General features: G+C 42.3%; 1 protein-coding gene across 1 annotated transcript in view; it reads left to right on the top strand.

The window, feature by feature from the left end:
- The first annotated feature begins 6873 nt into the window (after nucleotides 1-6873).
- The window catches only part of LAPTM4B (lysosomal protein transmembrane 4 beta), a 45924-nt gene continuing 35443 nt past the window's right edge, over nucleotides 6874-17354 (top strand). The window contains exons 1-3 of the mRNA XM_009891921.1: nucleotides 6874-7023; nucleotides 9987-10098; nucleotides 17157-17230. Coding sequence (XP_009890223.1) covers nucleotides 6874-7023; nucleotides 9987-10098; nucleotides 17157-17230 — 336 coding nt within the window. The remainder of the gene's footprint in view (nucleotides 7024-9986; nucleotides 10099-17156; nucleotides 17231-17354) is intronic.

The raw sequence follows: 17354 nt of genomic DNA, 5'->3' as shown, positions 1-17354 counted from the left end.
TTCCAGTTCATGTTTCAAGGCCTCTTTAGTTAAATTACAAAATAAAGGACCATATGGGAGGAATTTAAATTGTACAATCAATAAGACAGCTTGCAAAGACCCAAATCACTCACCTCTGTGTGGCAGAATCAATTCATGAACAGGCCAGAAAGACTATCTGAAAAAAGGATGGATTCATAGGTGTTCCCTGTGCTTTCTGTTCTGAGTGAGAACAGCAAGGTTTCTGTGTTTGCTGAGGAGCAGAAACAGCATTTCATCAGTCCTCCCCAGACTCTGTAACATATCAGTGTGCTTATTAATGTTTCTGTTTTTAAAAACTTTTTAAGGCATTGGAGGGCTAAGATTTCTTGTAAGCATCTTTTGGACAGTCCATGCATTTACTGAATTGTTTATTAGTCTGTAATACAACACAAGGATTTCTGAAAACTTTTTAAAGCTCTAATCTCCTTACATATGCAAGTTTTCTTATGCCCCGAAATACCACAGTAGGATTTTTCACAGAGTGTATGAATCATTACAACTATAGCTGATAATCTGCATCGGTTGTCCAGGATAACGACACAGTTGTCTGTTCTAATCGACACAGTTGTCTTTTCTAATCAACACAGTTATCAATTCAGGAAACGTAAACTTTTGTAAACCACCTTTTTTTTTTTCCTTAGTAAGGCCTTCAATTGGATAATAAATTCACTGGGATTACAAAGAACAGTTGTCTCCCTCCAGTGATAAAACAGATGGTTGGTTGTAAGAGGAGCAAAGTTTACATAAATGCTTGTTAAAGGAAAGAACTCCATTAAGAGTCCAGTATGCTATAATTACATTTGTTTTTTATACAAAAAACATGAATGTATTTATAGAAAGGAGAGGAGGTATTACATTAATCAAGTAAAATGTGTTTAGAAGTTCTGTTGAAGGTTAATATGTATCTCCTAGTGAGCCAGAGGAGAACACATTAAGCTTCGTAAACTGATCGTTGATTAGACTGACGTCAGTGAAAATGCAATTAGTCTTATATATTCCTGGACATATGGAACGGATGTTGCAAAATAGCCAGGAATTAATTTCCTTGATTACTTTATTATTTTTTTTTCTGGTTTTACTGTGGGGTTCATGCTTTGACCGTGAAACTCTAGAGGTTTAAAGTGGCCGAGGCTTGAAAACGTGCATGGGAGTTTCTGTGGTGTTCTGCAGCTGAGCTGGAGGTTTCAAGCCCCAGATCTCCAAAGAGCAGAATCGAAGGAGAAAAACCATGCTCGTTGCTGATGGGGAGAAAGAGTGCTTCTGGTTGACCTGAGGTAGTGCATCTGCCAGCAAGGCATCACCAAAAAAATAATCATCTGGACTTGAGCCTTGCACGCTGTTCCTGGACCTTCTGTGGGTCTGCTCTCTTTCGACTCTCTGCAGTCAGCTCTGACTACCGTCACCCTAGTCCTCTGCCTTAGAAGAGCTTTTTAAAGTGCTGTGGCTGTTTTTCATTTCATTGCTGGCTTGTGCTGAGCAAGGTCTTGTTCCATCAGGAGATATATTAAGCTACTTAAAACAGAGAGGAAAAATGCTTTTGGCAGAAACACAGGTTTGTGGGAGATTTTCACCTTGCGGAGGTGCATTTCCCAACTGTGAAACAGCTGTGCCCAGACAGATCGGATACATGTGATCATGTTGTTTACTATTTCAGTAATTATCTTTACTGTAGCATCCTTTGCGTTGTTCCACTTCTTCCATGCATAACTAAATCCCTGCCTTGGGTTGCAGAGTGATGCAAGGATGCAGTTTACTACTGACAGCCCTGGTCCCTTGCATGGCTTCTGTGGATATTGCCTGTGGTGACTACTTACAAATAATTATCAAAGGTTTGGTGTGTTTTGGTGGTTTCTTTAAATTAAGTGAGTGTATGTGGCTTGCTATCAAAAGTTGGGGCGCACTCTTCTCACCAGTGCAGTAGCACATGTCTGAAGAGGCTAGAGGTGAGTCTGAGCACAGACAGCATCATGGGCTGCCACGGGTGGGACACACTAGTTGCTGGCAAGGGCCAGCTGCCTTGGGCAACCCAGTCCAGGTACTCAGTTACAGCTGCGTTGACTGGCCCATCCTCTGTCACAAGTCCACATTAAGGTGGAAGCTGCCACAGCTCACGTCAACAGCGGCTCTTTAGCAGGTCTGCCCTCAGCCTGCCACAGTGACCTGCAAGACTTAAAAATCCATTTTTAGAAGTCGAGGACAAATGCAGAAACCAAACAAATCCCAACTGACCAGTTGAACAACTCTTCTTCTAATAAGATATTAGTGCATACCAATTCTTTGCTAGCTCTCCACAGCATCCTGAACCAAGATGTGCTTTAGCAGAAATTGTGAGTTGGTCTGGCAACGTTATAACTTGAACACAGATATATGATTATATTTCCCCAGGCCTAGGCAGAAGACCTCAGCAGTCATTTTCAGGACTTTGCTCAGATACAGGTTCAACTTGCTTTCTATACAATGTAAAAGTAACAAAGAATCCACTGATAAATTTGCATACAAATATCCTATTTCTTTAAGCCACGAAAGGACTAAGATTAAGTACATAACAAATTAAACTCTATCTCTAGGGAGGCAGAAATCTCTAGTGTGCATCCTGCACAGTCTGTCCGTCTATTTTTATTTTTATAAATTTATTCATTACCATATTTCATTAATAACAGACCACTTGCGGTTTGGGTTTTAGGACCGTTAAAAGGCTGGCAGCAGGCAGTAGTTGAGTCATTTGTATAGAATAGTGCTGATAAATTGTGCTAGACTTCCTATATCAATTTAATCAGAATAGCCTTTAAAGTTCAATGCTTAGTGTCATTATAATAATCAAAGTTGAGACTATATATAAAGTCTTATTAAAATATTTTTCGCAGTTCTCTATTATATGCTCTTTATAATATGCAGTCTGTAATATGCCAGTCTGAACCTGCCTGGATCATTCTTTGATTTTTCATAAGTAATATAGAAAAATAAGCAACAGGGATTGTAGACTCTACCCTGTCTTCTCCCAATTAAAGAACATAAAATCTTAATTGTTACTTCTGATCTGACTAATGCTCTCCCTATTCGAGTGCAGTATTTCAGGTAGCAACCAAAAATATATGCTTTAAGAAACCACACAGGGAAGAAAGAATGACTTGTGCAGAGAAGACATTTTATTTTATTCTACTATTATTTTAATGTTGGGCAATAACCTGAAGCAGGAAGGCTTATATTGTGTTTTTAAGATGCTTTGTAATACGACTAGGTACTTGCATTTCCTGAATAAACAGCTCATCCTTTTCTGTATTCCTCCAGCCTTTTGGCTCCAGTAATAATGTCTGATAATTAGTTTCACTGGTGAAATGGGTGAAGGATTCCCTTTTAACCAAACTTTACGTGGTCATCTTTCTGTTTCCCTTCAGACTGTTATGTTTCATTGGGTGAAAAGATAACTGAGTGTGGCTGCGTTTCCTTCCTCAGATCATTCATTATTTTGTGCATCACTAACACATCTGCAGTTTGTCTCCCAGCATTGGAGAGATGAAATGTTTTCATTAGCATGAAGCAGAAGGCTTACACAGCAAAAAAAAAAAGAGAGAGAGGTATCTACTCAGACAGCCATGGTTCTCCTGCTCATCCGTTCCTTGGAGTTCAAGCCACCCAATGTCACGTGCTCAGATGCAGCTCTTGGGTCCTATGTGCCCTGAGGGAGAAGATGACTGAATCGTTGCCTTGAGATCTCTAAAGAAACTTGGGGACACCAGGGGGACACCTTGTTCCTTCTTATGTTTGCCTGCTCTCCACAGCAGTCAGACAGCTGTAAAACCTTTATTGCTAAAATTGCCTCCTTGCTTCCTCTTTAATCAGAATTCAGAAAAAAAAATACACTTTGCATAACAGGGAGAGAGAAAGAACAGATAGAAAAATCTGCCTGTACAGGGCATTAGATCATAAACTTTAACTCATCACCAATGCTAATAAAAGAAGTTTGGGAAAGGTGCCCCAGACAGCGTAAATCTACCTTGAACTATTGAGTTAAGCTTGACTTTTTTTCCCCATTTGTAGGCTTCTTTGGTCCTCTTGGTGAACAGTGTTCTTGCTTTTATTAATGTCTTCTATGCTAAAAGAAAAAAGCAAGAAAAGTGCAAAGAACATGCCAAGTGGGAAGACAAAGGTAGCTGAATAGAATTAAGGTTTTTGACTTGCCTTAAGTATGTATTTTCCATACATTCTTACTTTTTCTACAAGTAACACTGACTTCAAATATCGAAGTATTCTAAAATGTTTACAGACTTCTATTGTTAGTTTAGTTTCAATGAGCAAATTAGTTTAAGATTGGGGGTTTGTTTCTATAGGGAATGAATGCCTAGAGTCACAAGCTTACCTTGAGATTTTGGAGGGGGATGGAGGGTATGGGGTTTTGCTTGAGACTTTCTTTAGTTTTATTAAAAACATTTAGGATTCCTTACTAGTAAAAATAACGACATTGGTGATTTGCTTCAATAATATCTCTGTAGAGGGCAACAAACTAATCCCTGCCAGTTTTGTGGGTTTTTTTTTTAAATATACTAGAATTGTGTGCACCAGTTCAAAACCTGGCCAAAGTTTAGGAGCCTTGCTCAGCAAGACCCTGAGATGGATCACCGTCCAAAGTCCTCAGAGAAATCTGCTGTTATTTGCTGCTCTGTCACAACCAGTTTTGCTCAAAAACATCATCTCCTCTTTCATCTGGTAGCTCATACTGTGTCAGGTACAGGACTACAGAGTAAACTACAATGACGTGCTGGTGACACAAAACTGGGAGGGGTGGCTGACACGCTAGAAGGCTGTGCCACCACACAGAGGGTGCCAGGTAGATGGGAACAGTCTTTTTTCAGTGGTGCTCAGTGATAGGACTAGAGGTAATGGGCACAAACTTGAGCATAGGAAGTTCCATCTAAATATGAGGAGGGACTTCTTTACTTTGAGGGTGGCAGAGCACTGGCACAGGCTGCCCAGAGAGGTGGTGGAGTCTCCCGCTCTGGAGACATTCAAAACCCTCCTGGATGCCGTCCTGTGCAACCTGCTGTAGGTGACCCTGCTCTGGCAGGGGGGCTGGACTAGATGATCTCCAGAGGTCCCTTCCCACCCTGACCATTCTGTGATTCTGTGATGTAGTAACTAGCTGTCTATATCAACCCCAGTATTATAATGCACTAATACAGATTACAGAAAGCTGGGTGGTTAACCCGTAATGACTGTGTTTTCATTAAATCTATTTTTTTCTTATTTTCTATATCATAAAAACAAAGTTTATATTTGCAGTTTTCTATTTTTCTCCCCTTATCTAAAAGCATGGGGTTTCAGACCCAAATGTTACTGGGATGTTCACTGTCATTAATCCAGCTCTCTGGAACTGTAAAGGGCCCCTGACAAGGAGCACAGGCAGCGACTTAGTGCTCCACCAATGTAGACATTTAAGGAGCGTGCTTAAGTGGATCTCTCTCGAGTTCAGCAAGGCTGAAAACAGACCCAGAATTAACAGTGCGCGTACATCTTTCACTGCATAGACAGCATCCAGACTGTTACATCCATGGATTCAGTTATAAATTTAACCCTCAATATAAATAAATCTAGGGCATTTTCTTACTTTTTCCTGTAAATACAAGGATCTCTCTTCACTGCATTAGGAAGTCTTGGGAGAACTGTAGTAGAATATTTATAGAGGGGACCCTCTGGACTTCAATAGAAACATCAGTGTATTTTTAACGCAGTGTATGGAGTTAACGTAAGCTTAGTATTTCCTCTTCTAAACTCCTTTATCAAGGCAATTTTATTTCAACATTTGAGAGTAAGCTGGAGGAAAGTAGGGACAACTTAAGCCATTGTAACTCCTAAAAATTCTTTTAGTATTTATGGACACCTGTGTAAGTTGCTGGATTGAGCATTTCTCTGTCTGCTTGAATTAGGAATCAGCAAAAGATCCGTGTTAATGGCATAGTCTTAGGAGCTACTGAAACCAATTTTATTTTAGACAAGCTGGGATAGATACCGTGCAGCTACACTTCTGTGAAGGGTCTGAAATGATAGCAGTACTCATTTTCTCATCACCTGTTGATGCAGTGGTTCCTGACACCTTCCCTCCCCTGCACTTCATCTCCACGTGTCACCACAGTTCACTGCTGATCTCAGGAACAAGCGATGTGGGAAAGAAGGCAACTCACTCATTGGTGGCAGAGGTCTGAAATTTTAGTGCATTACATAGTTTCTAAACGCTGGATGCTCTCTGTGGAAGACATGAGATCGCTTCTTTGCATCCTAAATGCTGCATGTTCCCTCTAGCAGAGCTGCCTCATATCACACATAAGCTGCTGGTTCTTTACCACGGTATAGATGGAAGCAGCAGCAGTAGCTGGCGGTGCTGGCCCTGGTCTAACATGTCCCACTTTTCTCCCTCATGCCTGCATGCCCCTTCTCTCACACAGTCATTGCTGTTTAAAATATCTTCTACTCCAATCTGAAATTGTGTTTTGTAAACCCAGAGCAGGAAATCCAAGTAGTGCTCCAATATTTGGACTAGCTATCTCCTCCATAATATTTCCTGTTTTCCCCTTTTCATTATACATTTCATTAACTCTACAAAGCAGAGTTATTTTCCTCCTTTACACTGATAAGAAGCTGGATGTATTCCATCGGGTTGCCAGAGAAGCAAGACTTGGGGATGTTTTAAACTATTATTTTATTTCTGCATGAGGATAAGAGGACAGTTGGGCATTTCTAGGACTTTCTGTGGGATCTTTGTCCAGTCTCTTTTTAGGGCACTCTGGGCACCACCCTGCAGGGGCTGAGGCCAGGTGCAGAACTGGGGACTGATAATGGGGTCCATCAACAGTCCCCAACATGGCCGGTGATGAACCAGAGCCAGGGGCCGTCCAGGGGCCCCAACCAGGAGCAAAAGGGAATGAGACCAGGGACACAGCTGGACACAAGCTACAACATGCATTCAAGGGGTCCATCCAGGAACCATGGCTGGAGACCAGCACTCCTGTGGTGCCACTGGAGCAGGGACTGATGACCCCGAGCTGAGCTTAAATGGGGTCCTGGGCCATGGGCAGGGATGTGGAGAGGCCCGAGGTGGGGCTGGCAGGGTCGGGGCCCCCGGGTCTCCCCTCATGTAACTTTGGGTCACAGCAGGACCCAGTGGTCACTGTTCTGACTTGGTAGTGCAAAATCTTGCATTTTATTCTTACCACTGAACACCACTTTGCTGCATGTTCATGAACATGTTTCTGTTTCTCCATCCATAAAAGGAGGACGACATGTCTCATTGGGAAGGCATGGGGCTTAGTTGCTTACTGAAACTTTGCATAACAGATATGCTTCCTAAGCATTGTTAATTAGTTGTTACATTATTTATTGCTGAAGAAATGTAAAACACTTTGAGGGAAATCTTGGCCCTGTTGAGAGAGCAGGAAAATCTCCTTTGCTTTTCCTAGGGCAGAGATTTCAACTCTCATGCCAATAGCATATATCAAGAGGGAATCACTCTATGCTCTTGTCCTTAGTTATGTGCCCTTGGAAGATGCTACATGAGTAAGTTTTTAGGCACATTACATCTATGCATTAAAGCATTTTCCAAAATTCAATAGTCACATCACTTTCAAAACAAAAGAAAAACCCTAACAAATACAATACACCCAACTGTGCACACATTTCTTCTCAAAGAAAGAGGGTGAGCAAATAAACACATGGTGTATTTCACTGGCACTGCTGACAGCACTGTTGGAAGGTGCTCAGAGATCGTTATGAGGATCTCAAGAGAACAACTTGATGGAACAGAAAAGTGATGCACTAAAGAGCATTAGAGAGATTCCTACTGACCGCAGAAGACTTCAGATCAGGCGAACACAATCTGTGTCTTGTACGGAGACTTAAAGGCAATGCTGACAAACACGTAATCTGAGTCTGGACATATCCATATGGAGAAAGTAGAGTGCCTAGGTCAGTACTTTATGAATCGTCCTGACTATATCTGTACAAAAGATTAAACTTGTGTGCCTTTAAAATAGCAACACTATATACATTTATAGTTTCTGATTGCTCGGTTATTTTGAGTACTCTACTTAAGTAACATATTTATTACTGGCCTATGTCCTCAAACTTCCTCAAAAGAGCATAAAGCAAGAACTGGATTGCAATATAAAGTTATACATAATGTTAAAAATTAGTAGGATTTATAGAATGTAACTTTGAATCTCAACAGTCATCTGATCTGCCTTCAAAGCCAAGATAAGACCATCTATGGCTATAGCATTCCCAACACAAAGCTATTTAACTGTTCTATGAAAAAATGCAGTAATGAAGATCTCTAACCCGCTCCAGACAATCTCTTCTGCTGTTCTTATTGTTCAGCAAGCTGCCTAACCTAAATTTCCTTTTGCTGTAATTCAAATCTGTTATTTTACTCATCTCCCAGCGGATCTCATGGAGGAAAGTCTATTGCTGCCTTTCTGCGCTTGCCACCGAACCAGGTTTTCCTAGCTCATTTATGAGAATCTCATAATGTCAAAAGGCTTGCTAAGATGCAAAGATATGATATCTACTGCTTTTTCCCTCTCTACAAGGCTTCTTCGCCTGTCAGAGAAGGAAAATAAGATTAATTAATTATGATTTGTCCTTGACAAGCCCATGGTGATTGTTGGTTACGACCATACAAATTTGAAGTGCTAATGGGGAGAATCGTTGATTGTCTGTTCTCAGGTTTATTTTGTTCAGTCTATCTAGAAATTCTTTACATGGCCTTCCTGCTTTGAAAAGGTTTAAACTGTGCTTGCCTTTTCCCTGTCCTGTGAACTCAGTCTATTCTCAACAGTTTTTCAAAGATCATTGCTAACAGATCTGGTATCAGCTACACTTCATGGAATTTGCCAAAAAAGCATTTATCTTACCCAAGAAATTCTCTAGCCTGTTATGTCTCATAATAGCCTGTGTTCCTACACCTTTTTGTTGCTGTTAGTAACCTGTGATCAGATTAGGATGACTTGGAAGTGAGAATGAAAGCAATAAAAATCCATCTTTCCCAGCGTATTCTATTATCAGCTTTCTTCTCTCCATTTTCCTGTTCATCAGTTATCTTCCTAGTTCTGCAGAATAATCTTTTAGCCGGGCTGAATTATTTCAAGCCCAGCAATCATCTTTTCTGCAATTAGCCCTCTTCACTTCAGAGTAATGTGAGCATTTTGTTCAGACTTGTTTTAGAATATGGATCTTGGCTACCTCTGCGTTCCTCTCACAGCTGATACTTGACAATCTGCTTCTACTGAGGCACTTGATATGACATTCTTGCGTGTAACTCACTGACTGCATTTCATAGCCAAGGCCTCAGTGTATGTGAATATCTCCCTGTGCCATGTTACACAGGAGCGTGCACATCAGACACTGGGTTCACATTGCCACCTACTCCTGTCCCCCTCAAGGCTGCCTCATTTAGCAGCTCATGTGAATCAGCTCATCGCTCATGGCCTCTTAAAATTCAGCCTCTTCCAGCAAATCAGCTCCTCTTTGATCATCTAGCAATTTCACAGGGCCCGTCGCCAGTTCCAGCTCTGCCATGCTAATAATCCTTGACTACAGCACTCATTTGTAATAATCTCAAAATGATTGGTTTTAATTGATTTCAGGTTTTGCAACAGAACAAACTGAAGTAGATGTGCTAACATGTTTTATAATCTGAAAAAGCAGCGGTAACTTTTCTGATGGTGTGGGAGAGATTCAGAACAAAAAGGGATAATCTGCATTTTGTTTCATTTTCCTGCTGCCACTTGGGGAAGAAATAGGTTCTGTTTGCACAAATCCAGAGAAACTAATTGCAGTGTTAGTTAAATACTACAGTTGTAGGCTTGGAAAACAACTTCTGCCATAGCTGTCATGGACTGTGGTGGGTATATGGTGCCCAGAGGTTTTTCACAGGTTACCTTCAGAGCCTGACCCTTTTCCCTTTTTCCTCTCTACAGATTATTAATTCAGTGGTATTGCTGATTCTGCTGAGCGCCCTCACTGACCCTGACCAGTACCACCTAACCAGTGCTGAATTAGGGGGTGAATTTGAATTTATGGATGATGCCAGTAAGTAGAAACTGCCTAATCAGCAGCATTCATTGCTCCAGCGTTTATGTAACTGTCCTATCATTTCACTAATTACTGTCCTTTAATTATTGCTTCACCTTGGTATCTTACAGGTGCATTTTTATTAGTAATAAATATTAGTAATTGATGTTAGTAATATTTTTATTAGTAATCCATCTGCTCTGCTGTGTCGGGGCTTGGCAGGTGCAGAGCCAACCCTTGACATGGAGATTATCCCTGAGCATGATGCTGAAAGCCCCAGGGCAATTTTGCAAGCCACGGGGAGATATGGAGTCTCTGCAAGTCCCAGCACCATGTCCCGTAGTGCCTGCACATGCATCAGAAGCCACAATGCTATTTGTGTAACTGGCTGAATGTGTTCATTCATGTTGTACATATTTACACACACCCCATGTGCACATGGCATGACTTGCACAAAACTGTTGTGATAGATGCAAGTATAAATATTAGCTTTATAGTCATAGGCATATATATTAGTGATAGCACAGGGCTGCTTCCTTCTCTCACCGAAGGATATCATAGAGAATCTTCAATACAGTTTCAGGGAAGGGTGAGCCAGGACATTTATGTCTCCTGCAAAAACCTCCTGTCCTTTGCAAATGTTGCTTTCTTCCATGACTGTTTCAAATTATTTGGTGATGTGTGGTTTGTTGATTTGCTTTAACCATTTAATTTGTATATGGAGAAGTTTTCCCCCAATGTGATTTTGATAAAAACGTCTGTTTATTTTTGCTTCTGCTGACAAAATTGTTACGATGAGCATTTCTCACAGTAGTCTGAAACAAGGTCTCCTGCTAGTTACACTGGTGTCTTGCTGCTCAGAAGCACACACATCCACAGCAAAAGGCTCAAAGTTCTCTCCTCGTTTTTACTGAAGTCAATAAAAATATCAGTAGGAAAAGGAATAGCCCCACACGCGAGAAAAATAATTGCACCCATGGTGTATCTGAGCTGCTGGGTATCAGTTAAGGGATGCTTATTTCTACAAGGTCTTTAGTGCAGATACGCCTTGAGGGTTTACATTTCATTAAAAATAAGGGGCAATTGCGACTTTATTGTGTCTTCATTGTAAAACCACCTACAACTTCCCACTAAAAATCTTTTTATATAACTGGATTTAAGAAAGTAAGGACCATAGTAGATACAGATGGGCTCCTAGCTTGTTCTGACATATTAAAACTGACTGCCTTGTCCTAATTCTCAGAGATTAACCTTGGTAATGACTGTCTGTCAGTGTGGTTTTATATAGCCGACATCAGAGGCCTGCCAGTGCCCAAGGCTTTAAAATAGTAATTCTGTTTTGTAATGCAATAGCTGTCAGATCAAGTACATTGGGGATTTCCATCTACACTTGAAAATTGTATTTTCTATATTTTTTTATCAAGGCTTCTGAAGTGAACCCTGCAAGACTGTAAAAGGATGTCTTGTGGGCCAAGCGACCTCATTTCCATTCGGTAAAGGGTACATTTCACAGACAGTTAAATTACGAATGAACATTTGAATTAATGTCTCCTTTTATTCTTTTACTCCCTCTGGTTTAATGCCTTACTGAGTAAAGGCAGCTCAATCAAGCTATTGGCTTTTATAGGTACTGGAAGTAGCTGGCAGGAGATTTTTTCCTTTTTTTTCTTTAAGTATGACTATATTTGTTCAAATCTGAGGAAATGTTTTCTTATGAGATAAAACATCAGACAAACCTCCACATGCTCTTCTCTTGTCCTACTTTTATTTATCATTTTTGAGGAAATGTTTCCCAGGTTAGCTGCATATCGTATATGTGAAACCACGTGTACAAAATACAGGAAGATGCATTAATTTTTATCCTAATTAAGGTCCCAAAGTTGTTATCTATATGTACTTGTGTTGATCAATAATAATGAGGGTAATACTAGTAGCCATTATTACTACCTTTGATGCTACTATCAATAGCAAAAAACAAAAAAAAATGCAGACACAGACTTTGCATGTAAAATTGTCACTCCCTTTCCCTCCCTTTATAAAAGGTCTGAAAATATCGACTGAAAATAAACGTATCAGCTGAGTCGCAGTAGTGGACTTATGGCTAACTGGAAGTTAATGACAAGTTTCCCGTGACTTCCAAGAAACCAGGATTCCCCCAATATTTGTATTCATATTTATTTATGGCTTGATTTGAGGAGAATTTTCAATTTTCTGTTCCAGCAGCAGGAAAAATTCCTGCCACGTGCAGAGCCAGAGCCAGTCTAGTGCAAACTGCTTGAAAATGCCAGTGCAACATCAGTTCTTCTGTGAATGGCTGCTCAGGCTTAATTTCAGGATTTAACGTGGTTCCCAGGGCATTGCCAGAGGCTCCAAAATGCCTGTCTGATTAAGTAGAGAAAGGATTTACCTGAGCACTTAGAAAAAAGCTGTAGGTTATAGCTTTTCCCTCCTATTCTAGAAAAGGAAACAAGGGGGGGAAAAGTCTGCCGAGACTTGCCATGCGGCAGATGGAGGTACGGGAAGACACCAGTGTGTGTGGTTTGGCTAGCTCTCCGAGACGTGCATCTGGGAGCTGGGGAAAACGCTGGGTTTCCTCCTGTGCTGGATATTCAGCTGAGCCCATTTAGTCTCATCTTTCTTTTTATTATTTCCTTAGGGCCTGAGGGAGTTTATGAACTAGAAGCTGCACTAGGAAAAATTAGAAACGTGTGAGCTCCCCAATGTAATACTGCTGCTGTTAAAAGAATAATCATCTCTGGGCAGGAGATAGAAAAGCCCTATAAATCATTTTGACTTCCCAGAGCGTTTCACCTGAGCCTCCTGCTCAGCTTCTCCAGATACACAGACCATGGTCCTGACAGGTCAACAGCCCAAACAAGCAGTGGATGTTGCTTGGCTTTAATTAGTACCTTTACAGCGTCACACATGTGTGTGATACCTCATAAGCCGTATGACAACAAGGACTGATATCCTGTGTGTGCCCTTTCAAAACTGAGGGGAACTTTGACACTGATGTCAGCAACTCTGATCAAAATCCACCTGTGTCCCTACCCTGGGACAGGCAGATGAGACAAGCAGAGGTCTCAGGGCAGGGCAGGATAATGTGATGAGTGGTCTCTCTGCTGAATGTAACATGCATACAGGGCTTAAAAAGATAATTTCAAGTAGAAAAAAATTAATAAAGAAACCTACAGACAGCAGGCTTGGACTTCTCTTGGGGGGTAAATGGAAGTGGTAGAGCAGGTACCCTTCCTGCCCAAATCCATCAACTCTACCCATGTAGCGTAAGCCCCATGTCACAGGGAGGGGGTAAAAACTATATCCCTGCTCCAATGTGGCTTATTCAGAGCTGGATCTTCCCCTCTCACCTTACCCTCTGGAATAAATGAGCTGGGCTTAAAGGTGCAGAAAACTCTTTCCTTCTCATTGGCCTCCTTTCTTTGCCAGAGAGAAAATGCCACTGCCGCATGGGTTGTGACCCAGGAGGTTGCACAGCTGCTGGCATCAGCGGCATTGAGCTTGCACAAGCAGCTTGGAGGAGAGACCGAGGCAGTAATCCTTAGCTGGTGGTAAGGAGGCCAGGCTGCTGAATAAATAAGGCTAGGAGGGTGGGCAAAACTGCCTGAGGATTGCAGGCTGATGACCAGCAGCTTTCTGGCCCCTGCCATCGGGACTGTAAGCCAGCGATTAACTCCAGGGCTGGGGCAGGTGATGAGCTGGAGGATCTGAGGTCTCCATCACTCCACACAGGTCTTGGCTCAGGGACTGGCCTGGCTGGCTCCTACTCCCCTCTCCACAGCACCCACCACCAGCCTCCTCTGCAAGAGGAAAGGGGAAGGCAAGGAAATGCTTGTGAGATGAGTTCAAGGGAGCTCCAGCTGCAGAGCTTGACGTGCACGCAAGCACCCCATGGCAGGAGCTCTGCCCAGCCCTAGCAGCGTCTTCTCCCCAATGTGACAGGAAGGTAGGATCTCACTGCAAGGTATAAGAGGAAAAAAACCCAACTGGTTTATTTAAACTCAAAAACCTGTCTATGACAATAGGCCGTATAACCACTGCAGTGGTCCATGTACAGCCCTTCTCTCCACGGATGCCATGGAAAGTACAGCAGGGCTGGAAAAAAATTCACACGCCCCTGTTAGCTTCTCATTTAATGTGCTACATATCTAGTTTCATTCTGATTAATTGAAGCCAACACATCTCAAAAAACCCAGTGAAGCCTCAAATGAGAAAGAACCAGCTTAAGCCAACTAGGACTTGGCACGGCGGAGCACAGCTAGAGAGACACCGGAGACGGGGAGTATGACTGGGTCATACCAGAGCTTCAGTGTCAAGTTTATCGCAGTTTGCTAAGCTCTGGCTCTGAACCAGTACTGCCATGGTCATGAGCAAAGCGAGCCCTGTGACTGCTGCATCTGCTGCAAACGACAATGACAGCAGCTTCCCCTCAGACACAGTGAGTAGGTGATTGGGATTAGGAAGGGACAGAACAAATGCATGTGCAGTGCCTTCAAACTGGTGGCTAAAATAAAAATATTGATCCAAGACCCTTTTTTTTTACAAGAGGTTCAATTGAGGTTAGTGGCTACAGGCAGCCATTTCCACTTCTTCTCTTTCATTACCTCAATTGTACCTGGTCTATTCAAAATCATTTTGATTTCACAGGATGTGTGTGGGCAGCCAGAGTAAATGACCGCACAGTTAAGAATGTCTGAAGAGGCTGCAATACCTTTCATTAGTAAAGGTTTGTTTTGTGGGTGCTTCTTCCTCTTGAGGGCAGAATTCAGATCACCTCTAACAGGCACAGCACAACCTTACAGCTCCTAAAAAGCTGGTGACTGGTCACGGCAATGCAGCTCAGACACCTGTGCTGGATGTCTGGATTCTCTACGCAGTCAAAGAGGAGAAGGAGGTGCCTCTGAAGAGCAATTTGGGATGAAGAGCAATTTGGAATGCACTGAGATGTCACCTCTTCTTGAATTATGAGCAGGGAGCCCAGCTGCCTCCCGATGGCATTTCCAAGTCCCCGCAAGTCGAGCAACACAAAGCCACCGGGTAGGAAGCAGTGAGCGCAGGGGTGCAGCTACCCTCAGTGCTGAGTGCTGGTGCCTCTCCTGGGTGAGATCTGCTTATTTTGACAATAAGAAAAAGATTCAAGCATTTGCACTCTGAGTAAGGACATCCAGACTCCAGGCCCTCCATCAGACTACAGTGGTTTAAATGTGCTCCTCCAAGTACCCAGGAAAGAGGCTCCATCCATTAAATTAGGAAGTAGCCTGCAAGAGGGCATCTTCCATCGCATTTGAGTACTTGTGCAATCACAAGGACAATATTTGGGGGCGAGAGAGAGAGAACAAAAGTCCTGAAACCCAGGACACAGGCAGTGTTCTGGAAAAGGGGAGACCTGGGTTCCTAACTCCTTAATCTTGCTGTTGGTAGGCATGGTACCCAAGGAGCCTGTAGCCCAACATATGTAAGCACGCTCTGGAGGCGCCCTCACCAGCCAGCAACAGTCACTGCTTGGTCATTTTTCCACTAGCTTCACATGTCTCATGTTCCTCTCTGCATCAAGGGCCAGCAGAAATCTGGATCGGTGCCAGCAGGAGCTCTGTGCTAGTGCAGGGTTTGTGTTCCCTCCGGCAGAGGAGGATCAAGGACTGGGTCCTTTGTCTTCTACATGGATAATTGTACTGGTAGGCTGGAAAAAATGGCAGACAAGACTTACTGATTGTCCTTCCTTTTCAGCTATGACCCAGGTGAACCTGCACTGCTGCCTGGTGGTGGTAGGTGAGACCTGTCCACAGCTAGCCCATCAGGACCTTTCAGGGACTTTGATGCAGGCTCCAGGGCACCTACTCGGAACCTCATTTTGATGCAGTCAGGGAGGTGGAGGGACTGTCCCATGCTGTGTGATGCTCCTCGTCACATGCTACAGTTAGATATTGTGGCAATTCTGTGATCAAATGGAAACATCTTCACATTTTGAGTGCCTCCAAAGTCAGGCAGTGATGGGTAGTGAACAGATTAAACACTGTCATGTATTTGTGTTATTCGTGTGTCTCAAGTCCATCAAATGTCTCTTCAAGGCAGTTAGTTTAAACGCACCTGGTGACAGCAATGTGACCAGCAGGTTCCTCACAGATTTGGACAGAGGTGGCATGTCCTATATGCCTCAAGTCCTCTCTCCTCTGTGCACTGGCTTAGTCTTGGAAAAGAAGTTGCAACATTCAGTTGCATTCCCAAATTCACTAAGGTCGGGTTCAGAAATACACTTCTGGTATCCTGACTATGGCCTGTAAGGACATCAAGGGATATGTATATGAAAAGACCAAACACATGTAATTTTCCCCCCAGGATCTCCTTCCAGCTGTTTGTGGCTTAGAAACTTCTTAAATCTAATGAAAAGTTAATTGAAAGCTGAGCAGCAATAGAAGAAAAAGATAGGAGTCCTGTAATTACTCCAATCAAAACCTTAAAGAATATTTTCCTTCCTTTACTACTTCACCTTTCCTGAGGGTTATAAATCTTCATTAATAAATGGTATATCTCTGTAGTATTCTTGGTTGAAATGGAAATTTCCAAGATGATATTTCTGCTCTAAGATGCCTCTACCTGCCGGTTTTGCTTTTAAAAACTCATTTCTCCTTTTTCAGAGTTTTTCAAGATACGTGAGCAATGGTATACAACAGCTATTAGTGCAAGAACAATAAGCAGTGCAGAAAAGCAGACACATTCTGATGACAGATGTCATCATCACCAGCAAAATAGTCTTCTTGTCAAGACTGCTTCTGATTTTTTAAAATCTCCAGAAAAATTGCACCATTCATGGCATCTCCACGGCCTCATAGAGGCTGCAGAGGCTTGCACAGTGTAATCACTGTCTGTGCTTCTCATATTTAGGAGGTTTCCCACAAGAGCCAGAGATTTCCTCCAGCAGTGGTTGAATGATGCACCTGACCACATCTCTACCCACTTCCCACTCTGCCCTTTGAGATGCTGTGCATGAGGTAGATGGCAAAATAACTGAACCAAGCTCTGAATTTATCTGCAATCATTTTGATGTGTTTCTCTTCCAGATATGTGCATTGCCACAGCAATTTCTCTTCTTATGATTCTGATCTGTGCAATGGCTACGTATGGCGCATATAAGGTAATTCACTATATTCAGTGAAGGCATGAATCAAGTGAACTATACAACTTTGTAGAAACAAAATTAAGAAAATTGCTTTCTAACAATTTCTTGTTTAGTTGCTTAGCTGAAAACTGGGGGGGGG

This window comes from Charadrius vociferus, unplaced genomic scaffold (assembly GCF_000708025.1).
Source record: "Charadrius vociferus isolate BGI_N301 unplaced genomic scaffold, ASM70802v2 scaffold15, whole genome shotgun sequence".
Taxonomy (NCBI): domain Eukaryota; kingdom Metazoa; phylum Chordata; class Aves; order Charadriiformes; family Charadriidae; genus Charadrius; species Charadrius vociferus.
This window is presented reverse-complemented; position numbering and strand designations above follow the sequence as displayed.